At 42.6% G+C, this 20,971-nt stretch overlaps 4 protein-coding genes and 1 long non-coding RNA gene across 13 annotated transcripts in view; 3 read left to right on the forward strand and 2 right to left on the reverse strand.

Moving 5' to 3' along the window:
• LOC103396118 (probable cation-transporting ATPase 13A3) overlaps window positions 1-7,078 on the reverse strand; it is a 12,162-nt gene extending 5,084 nt beyond the window's left edge. For 4 of the 5 annotated variants that reach the window (XR_003048717.1, XM_008334084.3, XM_008334083.3 and 1 more), the window contains exons 1-19: window positions 6,252-7,078; window positions 4,877-4,946; window positions 4,376-4,549; window positions 4,144-4,290; window positions 3,945-4,015; window positions 3,757-3,840; window positions 3,600-3,669; window positions 3,242-3,376; window positions 2,916-2,988; window positions 2,698-2,829; window positions 2,461-2,628; window positions 2,221-2,378; window positions 1,957-2,145; window positions 1,747-1,808; window positions 1,236-1,386; window positions 1,037-1,159; window positions 811-828; window positions 590-740; window positions 322-442 (exon numbers count right to left, since the gene is read on the reverse strand). Coding sequence is in view for 4 of the 5 variants with exons in the window: in XM_008334084.3 (XP_008332306.1) it covers window positions 322-442; window positions 590-740; window positions 811-828; window positions 1,037-1,159; window positions 1,236-1,386; window positions 1,747-1,808; window positions 1,957-2,145; window positions 2,221-2,378; window positions 2,461-2,628; window positions 2,698-2,829; window positions 2,916-2,988; window positions 3,242-3,376; window positions 3,600-3,669; window positions 3,757-3,840; window positions 3,945-4,015; window positions 4,144-4,290; window positions 4,376-4,549; window positions 4,877-4,927 (2,078 nt within the window). In the remaining variant the exon portion in view is untranslated. The remainder of the gene's footprint in view (window positions 1-321; window positions 443-589; window positions 741-810; window positions 829-1,036; window positions 1,160-1,235; window positions 1,387-1,746; window positions 1,809-1,956; window positions 2,146-2,220; window positions 2,379-2,460; window positions 2,629-2,697; window positions 2,830-2,915; window positions 2,989-3,241; window positions 3,377-3,599; window positions 3,670-3,756; window positions 3,841-3,944; window positions 4,016-4,143; window positions 4,291-4,375; window positions 4,550-4,876; window positions 4,947-6,251) is intronic. The other variant, XM_025052626.1, reaches the window with a different exon arrangement.
• LOC112486305 (uncharacterized) lies at window positions 1,278-2,084 on the forward strand. 2 transcript variants are annotated; one of them, XR_003048722.1, is made up of 3 exons: window positions 1,278-1,419; window positions 1,779-1,859; window positions 1,944-2,084. It is a non-coding gene; the product is annotated as an uncharacterized LOC112486305 (long non-coding RNA). The 2 variants fall into 2 exon arrangements; XR_003048723.1 differs by having other exon boundaries at window positions 1,333-1,603.
• Window positions 7,079-7,236: 158 nt separating the features above from the next.
• On the reverse strand, window positions 7,237-11,475 carry LOC103396116 (nucleolin-like). 2 transcript variants are annotated; one of them, XM_025052639.1, is made up of 13 exons: window positions 11,334-11,475; window positions 10,639-10,708; window positions 10,340-10,531; window positions 10,009-10,074; window positions 9,801-9,924; window positions 9,552-9,718; window positions 9,346-9,472; window positions 8,875-9,035; window positions 8,661-8,787; window positions 8,444-8,577; window positions 8,213-8,339; window positions 7,905-8,098; window positions 7,237-7,506 (listed from the first exon to the last, which is right to left on the reverse strand). In XM_025052639.1, the coding sequence occupies exons 1-13, from the start codon at window positions 11,346-11,348 to the stop codon at window positions 7,445-7,447; spliced, it is 1,566 nt and encodes a 521-aa protein (XP_024908407.1). In that variant the 5' UTR covers window positions 11,349-11,475; the 3' UTR covers window positions 7,237-7,444. The 2 variants fall into 2 exon arrangements, with proteins under 2 accessions (XP_024908407.1, XP_008332302.1); XM_008334080.3 differs by having other exon boundaries at window positions 7,905-8,122.
• Window positions 11,476-11,520: 45 nt separating this feature from the next.
• On the forward strand, window positions 11,521-17,615 carry gk5 (glycerol kinase 5). Of its 3 annotated transcripts, XM_025052637.1 has the most exons (17): window positions 11,521-11,655; window positions 11,756-12,101; window positions 12,187-12,280; window positions 12,487-12,562; window positions 12,682-12,775; window positions 12,882-13,013; window positions 13,674-13,749; window positions 13,988-14,049; window positions 14,147-14,220; window positions 14,333-14,393; window positions 14,623-14,749; window positions 14,836-14,940; window positions 15,425-15,519; window positions 15,770-15,873; window positions 15,977-16,036; window positions 16,307-16,440; window positions 16,541-17,615. In XM_025052637.1, exons 2-17 carry the CDS (start codon window positions 11,976-11,978, stop codon window positions 16,711-16,713), a joined length of 1,593 nt encoding a protein of 530 aa, XP_024908405.1. In that variant the 5' UTR covers window positions 11,521-11,655; window positions 11,756-11,975; the 3' UTR covers window positions 16,714-17,615. The 3 variants fall into 3 exon arrangements, with proteins under 3 accessions (XP_024908405.1, XP_008332304.1, XP_024908406.1); XM_008334082.3 differs by having other exon boundaries at window positions 11,523-12,101; XM_025052638.1 differs by lacking the exon at window positions 11,521-11,655 and having other exon boundaries at window positions 11,964-12,101; window positions 12,206-12,280.
• Window positions 17,616-19,851: 2,236 nt separating this feature from the next.
• atp1b3a (ATPase Na+/K+ transporting subunit beta 3a) overlaps window positions 19,852-20,971 on the forward strand; it is a 6,180-nt gene continuing 5,060 nt past the window's right edge. Inside the window, exon 1 of the mRNA XM_008334079.3 lies at window positions 19,852-20,130. Within this exon, the coding sequence (XP_008332301.1) occupies window positions 20,019-20,130 (112 nt within the window). The 5' untranslated portion in view covers window positions 19,852-20,018. The remainder of the gene's footprint in view (window positions 20,131-20,971) is intronic.

Genomic DNA, 20,971 nt, shown 5'->3' on the forward strand with positions numbered 1-20,971 from the left:
CTGTCCCTTCCTATCCACTTCTGTGGTTAATCATTTTCTACTGCTACCAAAATAAGGTCAGAACTCCAGACAGAGAGACAACAGTAGAGACATTTTCAATGCTTGTCTGAGTCAACATGTCTTCAATAAGCCTGCATATTTTGGGGATCTGTGAGAAGATAATTGTTCCAGGATTGATGGATTTCTCTCCACGTGTCATCACTGGGTAAAATCCCTCTTAAAGATCCAATACTGTGAACTTTGTGAAATACATTTCCAGCAGTTTCTGCAATGTTGTGTTGTAGTCCTCTGCACTGGGGTTATCTGTGAATGAAAACACACCTGCTGAGGCTCTGGACTTTGTGCCATGAGAGTTTGGACTCCAGCTGTCTGTGTGCCAGGGCGATGACCCGGAAGCCCTGTCTGGTGTAGCTCTCTAGAGTCTCTGTGAAACTCTGGGGGACTGAAGTTCAGAGGGAGAGAAACAGAGTAGATGAGATGTTTTTTTATGAATGCCTGAATCTACATAAATAGATAGAGGAGCTCTGCAGCTTTGAGTTTACGACTCAAAGGCAACGTTGAACTCCGGCTTTTTAGTGTGCAGTCAGACCTGAGTGCTGCTTGCAGAGAGCAGCCACGACCTCCGGAGCTCCTTTCAGGTAAGCATCCATGTGCTTTTCACCCAACTTTCTGACCACCACACTCATCCTTTGCAGCGCCGAGGAGAAGGGGAACTGACGCACAATACCGATCTCAAAGAGCTGAGGAGCAAAGACACGTGTCAGGAAGAATCTGGATTAATCTGGCTTAAAATGAAAAGAAGAAACTTACTCTTGTTTCAGGAAGCTCCTGTAAAAAAAGGAGTTTCGGAGATTTACATAAAATGAGAGACAGGTTGCAAGAATTGTTTTTCTCCAGGAGTTTCGGAGATTTACATAAAATGACAGACAGGTTGCAAGAATTGTTTTTTGTTTTTCATTGTGGTTAATGTAAAAAAATATAAATAAACCAACACACTCATAGTTGACTAATTAAGTACTGAGGAAAAATGTTGTACCATGCTTTCAGACAGGTGATGGTTCAGACTGGTTTCAGGAAGGATATGCTTCGGAGGTCGCACCACTGTAGGCATGATGGGGTTGTGGAGGGCTGTCTCCTCCTCCGTGGGCTCCTCTAGGACCTGAACAAACACAACATAACATGACATCCATGGCACCAGACTTGAGTCCATTTCCCAGCCCATCACTGTGACGTACCCAGCCCGTGGCGTTAAACATCTTCAGGTCCAAAGGATCCCCACACAGTTCACCATCAATTTTTGTCAGTGAGTGGCAGGCCGCCATGCAGGCCACAAACGCTGACTTCACCAGACTCTCTTTGGCTGCGTCTGACTCTGCAGGAGAAAAGCTATAAAAAAAAAAAAAGGAAAGACGACCTTCAGTGAGTGCAGACCAAACAAATCAATCATCAATACCTTACTGTCCAAAAATAACACATGATTGCTCCAATTACAAGCAGTTATCTACTCTTTCACCGCTCAATCGTTGCCATGGTTACCTGATGCTGCCCTCAAGTACTTTGCTGGCAAGCGCACAATAGCACAATAGCTCATCACCACTTAAAGGTAGAGACACAGAAACTGGCCGTTCAGAACAGGGCTGCTGAAGAAGTGTGTGAAAACCGCAGCTAATCTTTTTTTTCTTACAATTTCTACTTCAAACCCCGCCATTGTGAATCTCAATCCAAAGTCAGGGGTTCAAGTCCTACCTGCCATTCTCAGCTCTCTGTATCCCCCACAGGTCCAAACCATCTTCAGTCAAAGTACCTGTCTGAGGACAACAGCATTTTTACTCCCACTTACTAGGAACACTGGGAGTCAGGTATGAAACCAAAACATGAGTATGAAACACTAAATTTAAGAAAGTAAAACAGCGTTTTCTTTTTTTTTTTTCCAAAAACAACAGTTCTTTCAAGTACCTTGTCAAAGCAAACCAGGTTCAGTTGACCACACATGTTGATCCTCTGGGGGCTGATGCAGAAGATGCCGACCCGCTTGAGACGCCTCTGCGCGTACACAATCCCAGCAGTCATTGCGGCTGGTAAGGCTGGAGGCACAGTGATGGTGATGATGTCCAGAGACTCAATGATGATGGTCTTCGCTGGAACCTAGAGAGGGGAAATAAACATCTGACAAACGCACCACGTTTACACCGTGACTAGGAGCAGTGGAACAAAGCGTACCTTGTTCATCACACTGAGGACGATGGTGTAGATGAAGCCGATCCCTGCCACGCCCACCAAACAGAGCAGGAACAGGTAGGCGTCACGGTACAGTTTGAAGTCGGTGGGTTTAGGGTAGAGGATGGAGCGAACCAGTTGACCTTTCTCTGTGCTGAAGCCTGGGAAAAACAAGTGTTGAAAAAAAAAAACTCCACCAATATAAAGCAGTTGGAGGGAGCAACTATTCCTCCGTCTCCTCACCTGTTCTGACCACAACAGCCTTCACCAATTCACCAGTGTAGAAGCGAGTCTGGATCACATGAGTACCACAGAACAGAGTGTGTCTCTTGTGCTCCTCCATGTTGTAACTCCTGGCGGCGTCATCACCTGAGCTGGGAACACTGGTTTTGGTAACTGGAACACTCTCTCCTGAAAGTGATTCAGTAATTATTGTTAATCAGATTAATCGCAGGGAGAGACCAGAATAGAAGTACAAACCTGTCAGCATGCTCTCATTTACAATGCAGGTTCCATGGATGAGCACGGCATCACATGGCATAATCATCCCATTGGTCGGAATATTGATGACATCACCGGGCACAAGCTCTGTAGACATCGCCTCTTCAATTTCTGTTAAAAACAGGAAAGAGAAATAATGATCATCATCATTACAGCTGACAAACATCACCGGCTGCAGAGTATCATGACCGCCTTACCGTTATTTCCAGTGCACAGAGAAACACGGACCACGCTGTGTGCCGCCACCATGTCATGCAGCATCACGTATTGCTGAAATGAAAGAGGTCATATTGTTTTCTTTCTATTTGGATGTATTAAGAAAATGCAGATCAAACTGTTTGGTCCTGTTTATCAGAACACTGACCTACTACCCCAACATATAATGTAAATAATAAGACATTCAGTTTATATGAGTCCATCTTCAGGAAAACGGAACACATTTTTTTAAACCTAATTTAACCTTTGTACTGTATGTAGCTCCTATGAGAGAGGTTTGAATTTCAGGGGCTCTGAGCCTACTCACCTTCTTGATGGTGTACAGTGAGGTAGCTATAGAAATGGCAGACATAAAAACAATGGCAGTGGCGTAATAGTAGTAATCCTCTACGCTCCACAGAATAACACTGAAGAGCTGGAAGATGTAGAAAGGATTCAGGACCTGGTGTGGGAGGAGCCAAAGGTGTAATGGTGTAAAACAAAACGGATGTTTCAAATAACTATAATAATATAACACTTTGTTCTGCAACAGTCACTCAATTTGTTGTTTTTTATTTGTTAATGAGATACTAATAACGATACAACAAGGTTGTAATAATGTTATAAGCTCTCATTACAAAATTAATTATTTTATGATACAATTAGAATACAGAATAATCTCTTACCTCTTTTATTAGGAGCTTAAAAAGAGAGGGAACCCTCACAGCGATTTCATTCTCACTAAAAAACAGCCTCCTGAAAAAAAAGATGGGAGCAGTTTATTTAATATTATAAATAGAATTTCAGCAGTAGTGCATTACAAAATCCAAAACATCCAAGTACCTGTAGTTCTGAACACTCTTGGACAGTCCACTGCTGTGGTCTGAGTGAATGGAAGCGCAGCTCACCTTCAAATCCTCCAAGCCTCTAGAAAATCCAAACACATTCATGTCCACTTTAGGCCACATTTATACATTTTTGGTTCAATATAAGAAAAAGGAGAAAGTGACCACATTCAAGGGGGGTCATACTTATGGAAGTCAAAAGTCTGGGTCTCATCATTCCAGAAGTACGTAGTGCTGTGGTGAGTGAAGTAGTGTATCTGTGCATGGAAAAAGAAAGACGTTGACATATATGTTACATATATCTTTATAAAATTAATATTTAAAAAAGGTGTACACAGTTTTATTTTTTTGGAGGTCACTGAGCCTCCTTCTTATGAGCAAATACCTGATGCTGCTCCTCTGGAATACTACTGACAATGTGGTCTTCATTCGAAACTTGACCTGTGGACTTTTGAGTCAAACTGTCAAAGGGTTTCCTCCTGGGAGCCAACATGACATGTACTGTAGTTCGAAACCACTGCCTGAACTCATCCTGCAACAAAAGTGGAACAAATTCAACATTTCTTCTTTCTTCTTACTTCCACAAAAAAATTGCAACAAAAAAAGAATCCACTTACTGTGGTCCTGAGCAGGAGTGTGTGTGCGTCCCTCAGCGAGGTGTGTGTGCAGGTAACCTTCACGCCCCACTCAGGTAACCAGTAGAGCAGCAGCAGGAGAAGACCACCGGAGCACACCGCAGCCATTCCGACGAGGATCATCTTCCACAGACATGGCCGGTAGCCCCACACCTCCTACAACAGAGACAGATATTAGCTGGAGGTAAATAATATCAGAATTGGAATTTGTGGGGTAGCTACTTTAGCTTTAGCTAGCTTTTGTAATAAACTTTTTGTAATAAACGAGAACATTTTTCAACAAATAAAATATTTATGATATGATAAATATTCCCTAAATATGCATCTTAAATACACTTCATTTTCTGGAAAACAGCATTAGAAGAATAGGTAGAAAATAATCAGTGTTAAAATCATCAATTGTCACGATCACACCGAGCACCTTTATGCAAGGACAGCAAATATTTAAGCTTGTTCTTAACACTTTAGGTACAGAAAGCTAACCATTTCATCCTCCAGGCCCTGGTTTATAATCGTCCCCTCTTTTGTCTTCATTGTGTCAAAACTGCAACAACTGCGAAAGAAAAGAGAAACAAAATGAAAGAAAAAAAATTAATGATAGATGCAGTGTATTAGGTCAGAAAAAAAGGGTAACGTCAGCTAGCAACCTAGATCATTAGTTTACGGCCTTCTTGTGAACGTGATTATGCTGTTCTCCTTGATTATTTAATTTTCGTTTACTCACTCATATATTTTCAGATATAACAAAGTGGGGAAATAACAGATCTTTAACGGGAGGACAAATTATGTTCATTTATCGTCACCATCTGAGTTGATGAGTGATTGTACCTTTTATTTTAATTAGAGGGACATCATCAAAGCCTCATGAGAGAGCTCATAAGAGAGGCTTGTTGTTAACATTGTATAAACCTTTGCACCGTGCACATGTTCTCAATAACCTTCACGCCCACCATAATTCATGTTTGTTTAATGTTTGACCATCCATTAGACCTCACCTTTCAGTACCACACACCCACAGACTCCACAGACCAGGGAAAAGAACACAAACACACACATACATGTGTGTCACGATACGTAGGAATTGTCATTGTCAGTTGGTTTTCGGCCACAGGAAACTAATAAAGTGTGGCATTACATTGTTACTATGTATAAAGAAAATCTTTTTTTGACCATAGCTTCATCATGATTAACCTAGCATGTTCTGGGTTTTTTTTTTCTAAATTATAAGCTATTTCGGGGTGAGAATAAATGTGAATAATCATAATGTGAACAATGGACATGATTATTTGGAGATAAAGAACTGTAACTAAAGTTCAGACTGTAATACAGGGTTGAAGTTTTTCGTTTATTTTTTCATTAACAAATGTTTAAACTATATATATATATATATATATATATATGCTAATGGGGAGCACTTTAAATACATTAACACCCTGTTATATGCCCATACACGTTCAATTTAACGTCAAACGAGTAAACATGAATTAAAAATATAAATGGTGGATAAATAATAAAAAATAAATTACAAAAAGGAACAACTGGAAATATTAACGCAAGACAGACAAGTGTGAACATGTCCCAGACGATGTCAAGTCATAGTACTGAAAAAAAGTAGCACTACCAACAGGTGCCCGAATATTAATATAAATATATTTTCCAGAAATAATTAAAATAAGTGTTTTGTGAGATTAACCGCATTTTGTGGGAATTTACCTACTCTGTTATTCTTACTAAGTCGCATAGTTGCAACGTTTCAGAACAAGTAGCAATAACACTGAACTTTTCTCTTCAGAAAAACAGTGAGTAAAGTGCACAAAAGTGGGAAAAGACCGTAATTCAGGCGTCGTAAACGACTCACCACACTCTTCTCCTCTGTCAGTGAGTCTCACACGGCATGGCCACGTCTGTGGTACCGCTTTAAACCGACCACTGCACTCGGTTAACCTTCCACTAACGACCGCCGTCAGTATATATGCGAGGAATCGCGCCCAATCATCCACGCTGCACCGTGGACCCGACCGTCCTAAACCGCTTCACTCAGGAGGAAGTGGGAAACAGGATGTGAGGTCATCAGAGACCACCAGTCAGTAGAAGAGTTTTGGGCTGAAAGTGTCTAAGTCTGAGGAAAGTGGAGATGTGTAGAGACATGTTCCACCGAAGACACTGTAAACTGGTTCAAACTGGCCACGACAACGTTAAAGATCGTTTACACTTATATTTCTTCTTTAATATTAGCAGTATATGAAAAAATACGTCCAAACAATTCATAGACATTGAAAATAAGCGATATTTAATCACTGTCTGGTCAGTTTTAGTCTGGGCCACGCACAGTTATGCTGTTCATAGGCTAGTCCCATTTGAAGGCCTTAATAAAATAAAAAGATAAATCCTGTAGGGATGATGTAACAATGTACTGAGCAAAAAAGAAGCTTCATTAAAGAGTTCTTATTATAACAATTTCAAAATTTCACTATTTTCATTGTAATTCTACCAAAATAAATGTGTTCTTTAGCAAAAATCTGAGTATACTTCCAGGAATTTTTTTTAAAAAAAGGATGAATTTTAAATAATACTGATTGTTCTGTAACATCAGATTTAGTCAAATCTCTGCTGACATCAATGGTGTTCATGTGACGTAACATTTGGCCTGAAGCTATGCAGTCAACCTGCAGCTGAGAAAACACAGACTGTTTGCACTTCCACACAATTAGTGACCCACTGGTGGAGATTATGTTCAGTAATAGTGGTGGGGTTTCTTTTTTTCCCCAATCAATTACTATAAATTAATTTTTGATGTCACCCTTTGTATCTTGGATATAAGAACAAAAAATGTGAGGGAAAAAAACAATCCATGACATTTAATCGTCATTTAGAAATTTACAAACAGGTAAATTACTTATCAGTTTTTTTCATTAAAACTTTTTTGATTGAGACGTTACCTGAAAGAACTGACAAATAACAAATAAAGGTTCTCCTGACCCAAAGGTCAATTATGACAAATAATTGTCAATGGTTCACACAGTCTGCACAAACTTTTCTAGTACATAAACATTAGCCCTTATTTTCCACATCCTTCGCCTTCTGCGTTTCCAAAGCAGCTCCAGGTCTTTTACCTGGGAAAAAAACAAAAAACAAAAACAAACATCAGTTGCTTGACCACATTATTTAAGAGAGAAAACTCACCACAACCTCAGAAAGAAACAAGAAAATACTGGTGTTCACAGGTTTCCTTTAAATTCACATTTAAGTACAACTGAACATTTATTTAAACCAGGGGTGTCAAACTCATGGTTCAGGGGCCACATACAGCCTGATCACACGTCAAGTGGGTCGACTTTTGTCTATACATGGGCCGATTTTGTGAACATGTGACCATGACCATGTGGATGCAAAAACTCACATGTAGGTAGGATTAATAACATGGGGCTCTCTAGGTAAGATAACCTTAAATTAACTTATTCGCACGTGACAGGAATAAATCAGAGTAAATCAGTGTGTACATCGGTGTTACCTCCTTGGCTGCTGCTTTCCTTCTTTCCTTTATCAGCCCCCTGACCCGCAGTCTTATCACTAGGACGTCCCACAGCGCCTCCTATGCCAGTTTGACCCTTTTCGATCTTGGATCTTGCAAAGCTGATGGTCACTTTGCTGCTGTCTATCTCACAGTCCTCCATGGCTTTTTTGGCAGCTTTGCAAACGTCTTCACTTTCAAACACCACAAAACCGAATCTGAGAAACACGGAATTCCGAAAGGTTAAGTAAGGAAGAAAAATGTATGGAGAAAAAAAAAAAGTATTTAATAACGTTATACTTCCTTACTTCTTTGAGACATTTGTCTCTTTGTCAACAGGGATTCTGGCACTGCAGGCTCCTTCAAATGCATTTTTTAGTGTCTCTGACGTGGTGGTCTCAGCTAGGCCTCCGATCATCAATGTTTTAAAGTCAACTGAAAGCACAATCACGAAGATAAATATGAGTTTAATAATTGTGTCGATATTTATAATGAACACGTTCAAAGTATTTGTTTCTAAAAAGAGTAAAAATACCTACCATTTCCCCTTTTCTTCTTTTCCCTCTCTTCAAAGAACTGCACCCGCATCGGTCTTTTGCAGAGCTTCGTCCTGCCAGTTGACTGCAAGGCTTTCTCAGCGTCTGCCACTGATGGAAACTCCACAAAAGCAAATCTGAAGAGAATTATAGAATTAAAGAGTATTTAAATAACATCTTCTCTGACCGAAAAAAAACCTGGGACCCTGACTTTACTCACCCCTTTGATTTGCCATTTTTGTCCGGCAGTCTTATGTTCACGGCATCAGGAAAGATTTTGCGGAGTTGCTTTTGTTTCACATTTATAGACAAATTTCTCACAAATAATGTGTTGCTGGGAGGAGGTGCTGTTGAGAAATGTTTCACAAAATCTATTTGAAAAAACAAAAACATTACACTAACGGTAAAATGTACATTTGTGTCTTTCTTTTTACCTTTAGTTTTATCCTTGATTATTTCAGCTTTGGTCACTTTAGCGTCAGGTTTTCCACCAGTGAAGTCAACAATTAATTCCCGGCCTTGAAAATGACTCCCGTGTTTTTCTTGCTGCATTTTCTTAGCGATGGAATTCGATTTGAAATCCACAAAAGCAATGCTGTTGTAAAATAATAAAACTTAGTTAATTACACACAACACTTGTAAGTGCTGGTCTGACTACTCAACTTGTGTCAAAGGATTTATAGTTCTATAATCAGTACTTTAGGTAAAATTGCGGTTTACATTAGAATGTGTTATTAAAGACCCCTGCAACCAATCACCAAATGTAAACAGAAATGCTCTGTAGCGTTTATAATCAACATATAAAGATTCTTCTTAGGTTTTAGACCAAGAGATTTTAATTTTGATGAATAGAAAATTCCATTATAATATAATTGTCATTTCATTGTTACGTTAAAATCTCTCACCCGTGGCTCGGCCCTTCAGCTCCACCAGGAAATCTGACGGTGACATCATCATTAAAAAATTTCATGATGTCTTCTTTTGTTGCCGTGTATGGAAGATTCTTCAGGAAGAGGCATCTGGTGTTGTTCGCTGAAAAGGATTTCAGATTTGAATGAGTGCATTTCTACAGTTGACGATCACCGATATGGAAGTTTGTAGCAATATTCACCCTTGTTCTTCGATGGAGTTTTCTTCTTCTTCTTCTTCTTCACCTGCTCTGCAGTTTTAACCTTGGCCTTAGCCATTTTCAAGGCTTGGTCCAGCATCATCTCACCATTCAAGGCCAGGGCTTTATTTAAGTCCATCTCTGAGGCCAAATCCACATACGCATGTTTCCTACAACAGAAAACACGACATAATAGAGTTTTTAAAAATTGTTCTACTGCACAGACAAGAACAGAAGGTTCCTGGTACCCACCTTGATCGGTCTAGTCGGACATCCTGAAACAGAAGACACTGTTTCACCAGGTACGTCGTTAATGAATCCAAGATCTCGTCAAATGATTTCGACTTGTTCAGGTTTCCGACATAGAGACAATGACCTGTAATAAAACAGAGAGAGAGAGGTATTTAGGAGAAATCTCTCTTAGCTGAGTGACAGATGCAGAATGACTGTGAGGTCACACCATCATTGATGAGCTTTATTTTCTTCGATTCACAGCCGTCATTGTCGGACTCCACCTTCCGTTTCCCTTTCAATGGAACAGACAAAAAAAGGAAACATTTTGTGACATCGTTATGCAAAATGTTGAAACAACTGTGTTGCCATATTTCTGGCCGAAGTTTGTTTTTTTTTACAACTGTGTTGCCATATTTCTGGCCGATCTTTAAAGTTTGTTTTTTTTTAAATTATGAAGTGAAACTACAAGACACAGTATATTAGATTTATTATCTACACACCATACTATTCTAGGTTTTATTTAAAACATATAGACTTGTATTGCATTAGGGACCTACCACTTCCTGTCAACTGTTGTTGATCACTTGGAGTGGCTGTCGTGGCATCATCACCCTGGCCTTCATCAGCCTCTGTACATGGTTTAATTTCATCTTGGTCCTTTTCTTCCACTTTCACCTCTGTGGACACCACTGCTGCTGCTGCTTCTTCTTCCACTTGTTCTTCTAAACAAACTGTCTCAGTCTGTTCCTCTGAAATAAAATAAAAAATAAAAAATGAGTACTAATAATTTTATCTTCTTAAAATTATTATCCCTCAGACTCTTGGTGTTGCACATTAGGGAAAAAAATCAACTTGCCTGTGAGTTTTTCTCCAGACTCCTCTGTAGAAACTTGGCTTTTTCTTTTTCTACGTGCTGGAGCTATGTGCTAAGAGAAAAATAAACAGCACAACATTTATACATTTTAAACAGAATACCTGTGAGGCAATACATTTTTTTCTATCTTAACTTTATGTCACAGAATCTGCCCCATTAGTTAAAGCCTTTTTATAACGCAGAGAAGACAGAATAACAACAAAATGGAAGAGAATGGAGAGAAGGGAAAACACGCACACACGCACAACATGCCACCAATTTTTCAATGAATATTAAGTTTGGCCTACTGTGAATTAGAGTTTGACACCCCTATAGGTTCTTTAGGCTCAGTATTTAGAAAGCAGTTCACTTTTTAACACAACGTAAAGTGATTTCAGTGTGATTAATTAAATTGTAACTTGTCATTTGAAAATAAAGACATATGGTTTATTTGCAAATTAACAGCATTTCCAAAAAAAACTACATATTCTGACTCAAATGAAAGAGACTGTCATGACTTAAACTAGGTCAAATCTGGTTAAAAAATGTATTATTCTGTCTCCGAAGTAACAAGAGTTGGTTAGCCAAGTCTGCTTGTATATGACAACAAGCAGATGGTTACCCGTAGCACCTAAACTATTACAACTCAAAGCATTTTAAATTAGTGTTAATATAAATGCATTATGAAATGATCTTACTTTTGTTTTTGCCATGTTAGACGTTACAGCAGCATACGAGCTGGGAACACGTGTGTAGGACTACAAACATTCACGCTAGGTCCAACTGCACCGTGCGCATGCGCGTGTTTCTACAGAAGCCCAGAGGAAACAAACTACGTTATGACGTAGCTTACACAAATAAGGGAGTCGCTATGTATCATAAGTCAGACACGCAGGGATTAAACAAAACGAAAAACAGTGGGAGTGACTTGGAATTTGTTGTTTTCTTTTGTTTTCTATTAGCTGTAGCTCATAGCTTCTGAATCCAAATTTTAACTTGAGCAACTCCCGCCTTAGCTATGTGAGAGTCATATTCGATGGGTATGAAATTTCAAACGGGTTTCACCATGTTGCCTGGGTACCACTAACCCGTTTTCCGTGTTCTTGCACTCGCTTTACAGCTTTTCAGGTCAGATAGAAAACATCAGTATTTTTTCTACGCATCCGTGCTGCACAGGTGGAACTAGGACTAGTCCGAAGTTCGAATGCCAACCTCAGGTCAGGTCATTCCTCGCTGGAGATAAGCTACACTGCGGCTGTAAACAGGCGGATGATGATGATAGACTAAAAGGTGCTGTGAAAAATACTTTTACTTCTGCACCCAGTCCTCTCTCTTCCATAATGGGGAGTCAGAGGAACGGCTTCAATAAAGAGCGCTTCATTCTGTCCGTGGACGTCGGTACCACAACCATCCGCTGTCATGTCTACGACAAAAACGCGACGATCCGCGGATCCTGCAGCACACAGGTTGTTCTAGATGTTTGTTGTTTTTGACTTTCAAACAATCCCACATATGACATGGTGTATTTACTTCTAAAACCTCCTAATCAAGGTGGTTCCCTTGTATCCAGAGGTGGGTTATGTCGAGTTGGAGCCTGAAGAACTCTGGAAAGGATTTGTCAATGTGGTCAAAGGAGCTGTTCAAGGTACAGGTGCACAACTGTGCACATCCATATAACCAGTGTTGGATGTTGCTGTTATGGCAAACGTCATAAAGTAATAATAATAATAATATAGAAATGTCAGATCATTTAATATAATAAATAGGCTATATATATATAATATAATAATAATGATATCCTTTATCCATTGCACCTAACACATTTATATTCACTTGTTTGTGTGTGCGTAGATGCAGGAGTGCAAATGTGCCAAATGGAATCCCTGGGTATTTCTACGCAACGTGCTACCTTCACAACATGGGATAGGTAAAAAGGAATTACACATTAGATCCTCAACAATTACACTTTGTATTGGCCATTTCAGTAAAGTTTTAAAAAAAACATATTTTCTAGTTTCAGTTCATTTCCTTTGCCGTCCCTTATAGGAAAACTGGAATTCCCTTTCACAACTTCATCACCTGGCAGGACCGAAGGGCCACTGACCTGGTTTTGTCTTGGAACAGATCCTGCACCATGACGGTGAGTATTGAGAAATAATAACATTATTATATAGAAACATCAATTTTGCATCCACTGTAAACAACGTACATTTCTGTTGTCTTGTCCACCGCCCCGACAACCGAAGGCGATGCACGGCATTATGAAGCTGCTGTACTTCTTCACCAGGCAGAAAAGACTACTCGCAGCGAGTATTATTGTCTTCAGCACTCAGCATGTAACGCTACGCCTCTTGTGGGCTCTGACACACTACAAGAAGGTGAGGGGGTAAAAGATGAACACAGAGCATCTGATATGTGATCTGACGTTTTGAAAAACGCTTGTTTGTGATATGTGTATGGCTCATAGTTCATACTTGGCCAGTATATACCACGTGACTTCCTGTAATCATGACTAACTGTAGCTATTGTTGAAATTCACCATGATTCAAATCATCAGAATCCAGTCACATTTTTACCGGATCTGATGCATCAGCTGATAATGGGTTCGTGCATTAGTGTGAGAAGTAGAGATACAATCAAATGGAGGCACTCTAGTACTCATGCTGTTTAGAATACACATGTCTGTCATGGGTGTAGCTAGTCAAAAGTAAATGTCATCAACAGATTTACCATGACCAAAATTCAATCTACCCAACAAAAACAATGTAAATGCTAGGCTAAATGCATTGAGGTTAAAGCAAATATAGAAAGTATAACTATATATATTCTTTCAAAAGAGAAGTCAACAGTGCAAAAAGGGACACTTAGCCAACCCCCCTCGAAAACGCTGTATGATATTGGAAAAGGATCCTTTTCGCTCTTGAGTGGAAAGCAGGGTGTAGTATTTCCAAACAAGTGTGTCCTGTCCTACACATAAAACAAGTGCAACATGTACCACAGGTTGTGGGTTTACAACCTGTTTCGTGATCATGTTTCAGGTTCGTCAGGCGGTCGATGAAGGAAACTGCTGCTTCGGAACAATAGACACCTGGCTTCTGTTCAGACTCACAAAAGGTTGGTTTCACTCAAATCTACGCCTCTGACCGTTCATCACAGTGGTTTCACTCAAATCTACGCCTCTGACCATTCATCACAGTTCTGACCGGTGGTGTTTGGTTTGAGGAATGTCTGAGTTTATCCTATTACTGAAGACTTTAAACTCCTTGAGAATGTACAATGTACGCATTGTACAAGGGGAGAAACATAACAGTAAAATTTGATTTCCTGTATGTTATCACACATTTTTGTCTAGGTCAAGTCCATGCCACGGATTATTCTAATGCCAGTGCAACAGGAATGTTTGACACCTACCAGGTCAGGGGCGATTTATTTTCGTTGTGGTTTAGTTCATTTTCTTAATCGGGTTTGTGTGTGTTTGCCGTGTAACATGTGTGTGAAATGTTCTTTACAGATGTGTTGGAGTGGTTTTTTCGGTTATATCTTGTCTCTCCCGCTCTCTATTTTACCAAAAGTAGAAAACACTTGGTGAGTCATGGTTTCTAACTGTAAATATATACATATAAAGTACTTCACCACAGCACAGATGTCGAACTGCTGTGTGTCAGAGGAGGTGACTGTCTCTGGTCTGTCTCGCCAGCCACGACTTTGGCTCCACAGACCCGTCAATCTTCGGAGTCCCCATTCCTATCTTTTCACTGGTGAGTCAAAGTCTCAGGATCGCACGTGTGTTTTCACTGTAAAGGTTATAATAAATTAGCCAATCACTGCTGTTGTTGAAGCTCCACAAATCCAAATTATAAACCAGTACAGGACCGATTGATTTTCCACTTTGACATAATGTGAATAGTTTTTTTTATCTGGAGCTCAGGTGGAAGTGAAACTGTTGATAATAAGACATCGATTTCCTTCTGACGCTCCTATGTCTAGATGGCGGACCAGCAGGCGGCCATGTTTGGAGAGTGCTGCTTTGATGTGGGCGATATGAAGATCACCATGGGAACAGGCACTTTCATGAACATCAACACTGGAAGCAAACCACACACATCTCTAGCAGGTGACAAATCACACACACACACACACACACACACCTGTTGTGATGCGGTCACACTTACGGCTGGACGGCCGGCTTCTTCTCTGCAGGTCTGTATCCCGTGGTGGGCTGGAAGATCGGACCAGAGGTGGTCTACCTGGCCGAGGGCAACGCTGCGGACACCGGCACCGCTATCAAGTGGGCACAGAAATTAGGTGAAATATAATTTGACAAATCATCACGAACATGAAGCATTTGTGCATTTTTAAAATTCATTAAGCGGGCCGGATTGAACCCCCTAATGGACCGGGTTTGGCCCGCGGCTTCTTTCTACTGTGAATGAGGAATCCAATTTACAGTTGTTGCCAATGCAAAATAAACAGGCAATAAAAAAGATCATTTTATGGCCATTGAGAACATCCTGACCAAAACAGTCAGGGGGAAGTACAGGATATCGTAGAGTTGAGTGAAGCAACGACACAGCCCAGATAATTCAGTCAGGAGAGGGTGGGAACTAAAAGCAGAAGGACTGACTGATGAGCTAATCTCTGTCATGTGTCCAGTGTCTTGACTCAATTAATGTCTTTTCTACTTCTTATTCCGACTCAACCAGTGGCCAGAGAAAATAAGCAGAGACTTTTGCACGAGGTTTCCATCACTTTGACTTTAAATAAAATCTGTTTGTGTGTTTCCCTCCAGATCTCTTCAGGGACGTCCAGGAGACCAGCGCCATGGCCTACAGCGTCACTGACTCTGATGGAGTGTGTTTTGTACCGTCCTTCAGTGGCCTGCAGGTGAAACGGCTGCAGAAATGTTTTCCCATTTATTTAGCGTGTCAACATTTCTTTTATTTTTGCCATTTTCAAATTGTTGTGTCTCATTCTTTTCTCTCTGCTCTCGCCTCCGCCCGGCCTTTGTAAGTCCGCGTCCTCCATGTTGTTTTTTGTTTAACCCTCACAGTGTGGTAAACAAACACGCCGACCGATTTGTTTGTCCTGTATTTCCTTTGACATGTTTTCCGTATGTCTCTGTTTTGATCCGAAGGCACCGCTCAACGATCCTAAAGCCTGCGCTTCGTTCATGGGCCTCAAACCCTCAAGCACCAAATGCCACCTGGTCCGTGCCATACTGGAGTCCATCACCTTCAGGTGAATTATTAAACTCCTTTAACTACTTTCAGTGGATTTTTAACTAAATATGATTTCAGGGACATGACGAGGCTGAACTCTGAAACGTGTTCACTCCCCGCAGGAACAAGCAGCTGTACGAGATCATGCTGAGAGAAACTCACATCCCCTTTAAAAAGATCAGGTGCGGGGTTTTTGTTTTTTTTTTGAATCTCCTGTTTCGTCTCCTGATTGTCGATACCGCCGTTATTGATGTGGCGTTTCTTCCTTTAACTCTGCAGCTAACAGATATCTGATTGCAGCAGGTGGCTTTGAGCCAACAGACTGATTTCATCAGACTGTTCTCTTGTCCACACCGCCTCGACTAATGCCCTTCCATCTCTGTTAGGCTATCCATTACCTGTCTGCTGGATGTTTTTGTTGATCCCCTCACAGTAAAGTCTCTTTTCTTCAGGATGGACGGAGGAGTTTCTTCCAATGACTTTGTCATGCAGTTGACTGCCGACCTGCTCGGCAAAAAGGTCTCCAGGGCGCAGCACCACGAGATGTCCTGTTTGGGAGCCGCCTTCGTCGCTGGGCTTGGCGTCGGTATGTCGGTGAACACATTTCAGAAAACATCGTAGGTCAGAACCGTTAGCCCCGCCCCCCTCTCCCTCCTTCCCTCGTCAACATTCCTGTCTCATTGCAGGCTTCTGGAAGAGTAAAGATGAGCTGAAGAAGATGCAGAGAGACGACATGGTCTTCGTGCCTCAAACAGCATCCAAGGATGGGATTAACAACCGGAACAGAGAGTACATCCCTGTCGTTCAGAGCTGGGAGAGGGCGCTGCAGCGGTCTATGTACTGGTACAACAAGCCCTGACTCTGACAGGGCTGAGCCAAAGTAAACGGAGGGACCAAAAAGTAGTTCATCTAATTCGACACACAAACCGACCGACAGGGACTAGGAAAATAGTAAGAAAAAGAGCAAAGGTCGATTAATCCACAGCCAAAACACTTGAAGGACTCGGACTGTTAAACTGGAACCTCTGATCTGAACCATTCCATGACTTCTCAGGGGGATTATTTACCTCCACTCTCAGCCACAAGTGCCTTTTCATTGTACCTCAAACAGTTCGGCTCGATGTCCACAAGAGGGCACTAACAGGTAGTTTACACGATAAGGGAAAGACACAGAAACACTACATGAATATGGAATATTGGAACGGGAACACTTTTAACAACTAATCCGAACTAACCTGTGTAGTGTGGCTCTCGGGACGTGTTAACGTTTGCTAACAACGTGGCTTTGATATGTACTGTACCCTCCTCAGGCTGACCATAAATGAACGCGCGGTCGAAAGAAACGCTCATTAACAGACGAGCTTTGTTGTTTATCTGTTCCCTTTGTTAAAGTAAACAGGGCTGGGCTAGGTAAGAACAGCTCGGCCTTCTGTTTAGCAGCAACCAATGAGCCAATATAAACAAAATGAGACAAAAAAGGCATGATTTGTTTCGTCCACTACGTTGTCGCACTAGGTGTTGACTCAGGACCTCGTGTTGACCTGATGAACTGTGACGACGGCCGTCGACCGCCAGTACAAATGTGAACATTACATTGAATGTATTTCTGATGCGCACACCTGTGTTTTTCTCCTAACACCCGCTCTGTGTCAGTGTACGACGGGCTGATGCCCCCTCAGAACAAAGTGACCTTTGACCCGTCATTTCATCAAGGGCAGAGGTCAGCCTGTGTCGCTGGAATAAATCATTTATGTACGTTGACGTTGCTAGCCCATTGTGTGTTGTGTGGAGGAAATCAAGGAGGATTCAGTCGTTCTCTCTGCTAATGTGGTTCCGTGACAGACTGCGTGAACAGATGCCGCCCTGAGGAGTTTCACCTCCGCTCGGACTCCGGGGAAGTGCCGGCGTCTTCCTTCTGGGGGAATTGTCAGAAACGCCGGCTGTCAGATGAGCGAAGCGACGGCTTCCTATTGGTGTGTGACCTCACTGTGAGGGGTTGCTATGGCAGCTCGTGGATGGAGTGACTGAGAACAAATGGGGAGTGTATTCCTGTTGGTAATGCTGGTATGGTGAATCGAGAGCCCGCAGAGGAGAGGAGAGAGAGAGAGAGAAAAAAAAAAAAACCGGGGGTTTCTCCTAAACAATGACAGGATTGTGTGCAGGTTGTCTCCCTCAGACGTGGGCTCGGACTGCAGCGGCGGGATGTCATCGCTAGGAGGAAAAACAAAAAGTGTCACTGAGTGAATGAGGTTGATGAGGGCCGTTCTGTTGGCTCTCACACTAATCAGTTAATGTGTGTGTGTGTGTGTGTGTGTGTGAAAGAGAGAGAGAGGACTTGTATAGTGCCTGTTGCCGCATTGTATGAGTTGTGGTGGGGCCTTGCCTTGCAACAAATTCAATCTGACAGCAGGAACTAGATGCAGTGTGACCAGTCCTCCAGGCCCCCTCCCCCCATGTTAGCTGAACCCTGCATCAGGGGTCATTATATAACTCCCTCTCCCCCCTCCTCTCTCTGTGACACATTGGGATTTATCTGAGCGTCAGGAAGGTAAAAGTTAAGCTTTGGCAATGCCAATTTTAATTAAAGGCTCTGATGTCATCGTTCTGCCTGAACCGCTGCTGATATTTCCCCCCCCCCCCCATTCACTCCTGCCATCGGCAACACGTACGACCGCTACGGGAGGAAGGCAGTTACGTAAGCGTCGCGTCCATTTCTCCATACGTCGCAGCTATATGTCCTGATGGTGATGATAACTGGAGGGACGCCGTCGTCTCTCCGGCTCTGCGTCCCACTCTTCTCTGTTCACTTTGACACATCTGTCCGCAGCCATGCATCTCTCTCTCTCTCTCTCTCTCCCTCTCTATCGTTTTCTCAAACAAAGACACACACGCGCCCGCGCGCGCACACACCTCTTCTTTCAGTAGTGCTCCATTGCCATGGCAACAAGGACAAGGCAAATGCCCCAAATATCTAAGCACAGCCATTCAGTCATAAATAGCATCCTCGTCTACTTCAGATGTGCCGATCACCCGCGTTCATGTGTCTATAAGTATGTGTGTGTGTGTGTGTGTGTGTTAGGGGAAAGAGACGTTCATCCATCGCTGTGGTAACAGATCCAGACCTGTTGGATTGGTTCGAGGTTTGGTGACACAGTCCACACGTGGCGTGTGCGGATGAAGCGGAGCGGTCCGTAACAGTCGGAGAAACAGTCAGAGAAACGCGATGCATCACATGGACCGCCAAAAAGACTTCAGTTAATACGAGTGTTTGTCCTCCGTACCCCCGGGACGAAGAAGAAGAAGAAGAAGAAGAAGAAAAATCATATTTAAAAATATTCACGTGAACAGAGTTTTGCAAGATAATGTTGCTTTGCACTTGGTATGATATGTTGTGCACAAAAGGGAGTAACAGAGATGTCTCCCCCTACAGGTTAGCCAAGGTTTTATTAAAGATGGCGCTTGTGTTTAAAAAGGGCTTTATGATGAAGAAGTGTCCTCTAAGTAAGCAGCCACAGCTTCGTTGTTTCCGTAATTGGAGACTCAACATATGGTTCACGTTTAAAGGTCTCTCTCCCTGCGACACAGAGGCCTCGTTCTCCTATGGGAACCCAGACCTTTGACCTGGGAGTCCGGAGTCGATATGGAATTCCAGCTACGACAACAACCGCACGCATGGTTTGATTTGCGACATAAATAATAACGAGAAAAGAAGACATTTTTCGCATAATCGTTTTCCCCGTCCTGAACTCGTCAACATCCATCCCCTCTTACTGCATCAGCTGTCAATGGCTGAGGGGCGGGGCCGTGTGTACACGTCACTGACGTTCTTCTCTCACCACATTTCCTCACCTTTTCTCTCTGGTCCACCACAGCACCTCTCCTCTCTCTCTCTCTCTCTCTCTCTCTCTCTCTCCTCCGGTTCTCCTCTCCTCTTCTCTCCTCTCCTCTCTTCTCCTTTCTCTCTCTCTCTGCACCGCCCACTCCTTTCCCAACCATTGATCCCTCCACTCACCGCCGCCTCGCCGGCTTCTTCTTCTTCTTCGCCTCATCACATCGCCCGCTGCGCTTTTCCGCAATTTTTTTTTTATACGCAGAGGAAACCGCAAATATTGGACCAAAAGAACACTTTTTTTAACCAAAAAAAAGGGGGAACAATCAGCAACCATGGCGAAGACTGAGGACAAAGCCACCAATAAGGAGAACGACTCCAGCTGGAAGGATGTCATCTACAACCCGAGGACCGGGGAGCTGCTGGGGCGCACGGCCAGCAGCTGGGGTAAGAATCCCGTTATTTAGCACCAATTAGCGCATCGGCTCCCGTGACACTCCCGGAGGCTGCGCTCCATCTACCGCATCCGTTCGTTACATGTTCAATCCCTCGCAGTTCGGCTCGGCTCGGACCTGTCTTAGGCGTTTACACGTCCATTCGTGCGCATCGATTAAAAAAAAAAAAAAAAAAGACTGGCATCAGTGTAGATGTTGGAGAAGCCCAGGAGCCCGCGGTGGCCTACGTGGAGGTGTTAGAGGAGAAGCCTCCACCAGGAGGCTCTGACCGAGATGAGTGATGAAGCTGAAGGTGCACCTCAGCCTCTGCTTTGTACTGCGTTCAGCCCAAGAACAAGTGTGTAATGGAGGGTCTGGCAGTGATGGGGAAGGTTTTAATGGAGACAACCACAGCGTCCATTCACAGATTGACAGAGAATAGAAACAACCCCTTATCTCGTTATCTCTTTATCAACACTCCAGGTTCATTTTATGTAATGATTCCCCCCCCCCTTTGTTTGTTTTTTGGTCAGGGTGAGGTGGTAACACGACACCCTCCCTTACTCCTTTCTTCCCTCCCTCGCTCCTATAGGCCAGCCCAGGCTCAGTCAGCCTGCGCTGGGCCCCTGTGATGCTGTGCAGTGGGATGCTCCATTGCAGTTGCATGGCCGCCCACATTAGCATGCCTGTCAAGGTCAAATGGGATTCCCTCTCTCCTCTTTCTCTTTCCTTCACGCACGAGGCAGGTGCATTGTGGGATACTGTTGGAGAGGGATGAGAGAGGGGGGCTGTGCAGCAGGAAGAAGGGGGTCCATCCCTCCTCTTCTTCTTTTTTTTTTTTTTTTTTGTTTTGT

The sequence above is a fragment of the Cynoglossus semilaevis genome, chromosome 20 (assembly GCF_000523025.1).
Source record: "Cynoglossus semilaevis isolate Cse_v1.0 chromosome 20, Cse_v1.0, whole genome shotgun sequence".
Lineage (NCBI taxonomy): Eukaryota > Metazoa > Chordata > Actinopteri > Pleuronectiformes > Cynoglossidae > Cynoglossus > Cynoglossus semilaevis.

Bases quoted from the DNA above. Each gene is read 5' to 3' on its own strand.
- LOC103396116 (XM_008334080.3), bottom strand. The intron at 9,473-9,551 runs GTGAATATTGCT...AATCCTTTTCAG, and splicing joins AACTCCATCGAAGAACAAGG to CGAACAACACCAGATGCCTC. The intron at 8,788-8,874 runs GTAAAAAGAAAG...ATTTCTCAACAG, and splicing joins AATCAAGGATAAAACTAAAG to CACCTCCTCCCAGCAACACA.
- gk5 (XM_025052637.1), top strand. From the start codon at position 11,976: ATGGGGAGTCAGAGGAACGGCTTCAATAAAGAGCGCTTCATTCTGTCC. The intron at 12,281-12,486 runs GTACAGGTGCAC...GTGTGTGCGTAG, and splicing joins GGTCAAAGGAGCTGTTCAAG to ATGCAGGAGTGCAAATGTGC. The intron at 13,750-13,987 runs GTTGGTTTCACT...ATTTTTGTCTAG, and splicing joins TCTGTTCAGACTCACAAAAG to GTCAAGTCCATGCCACGGAT.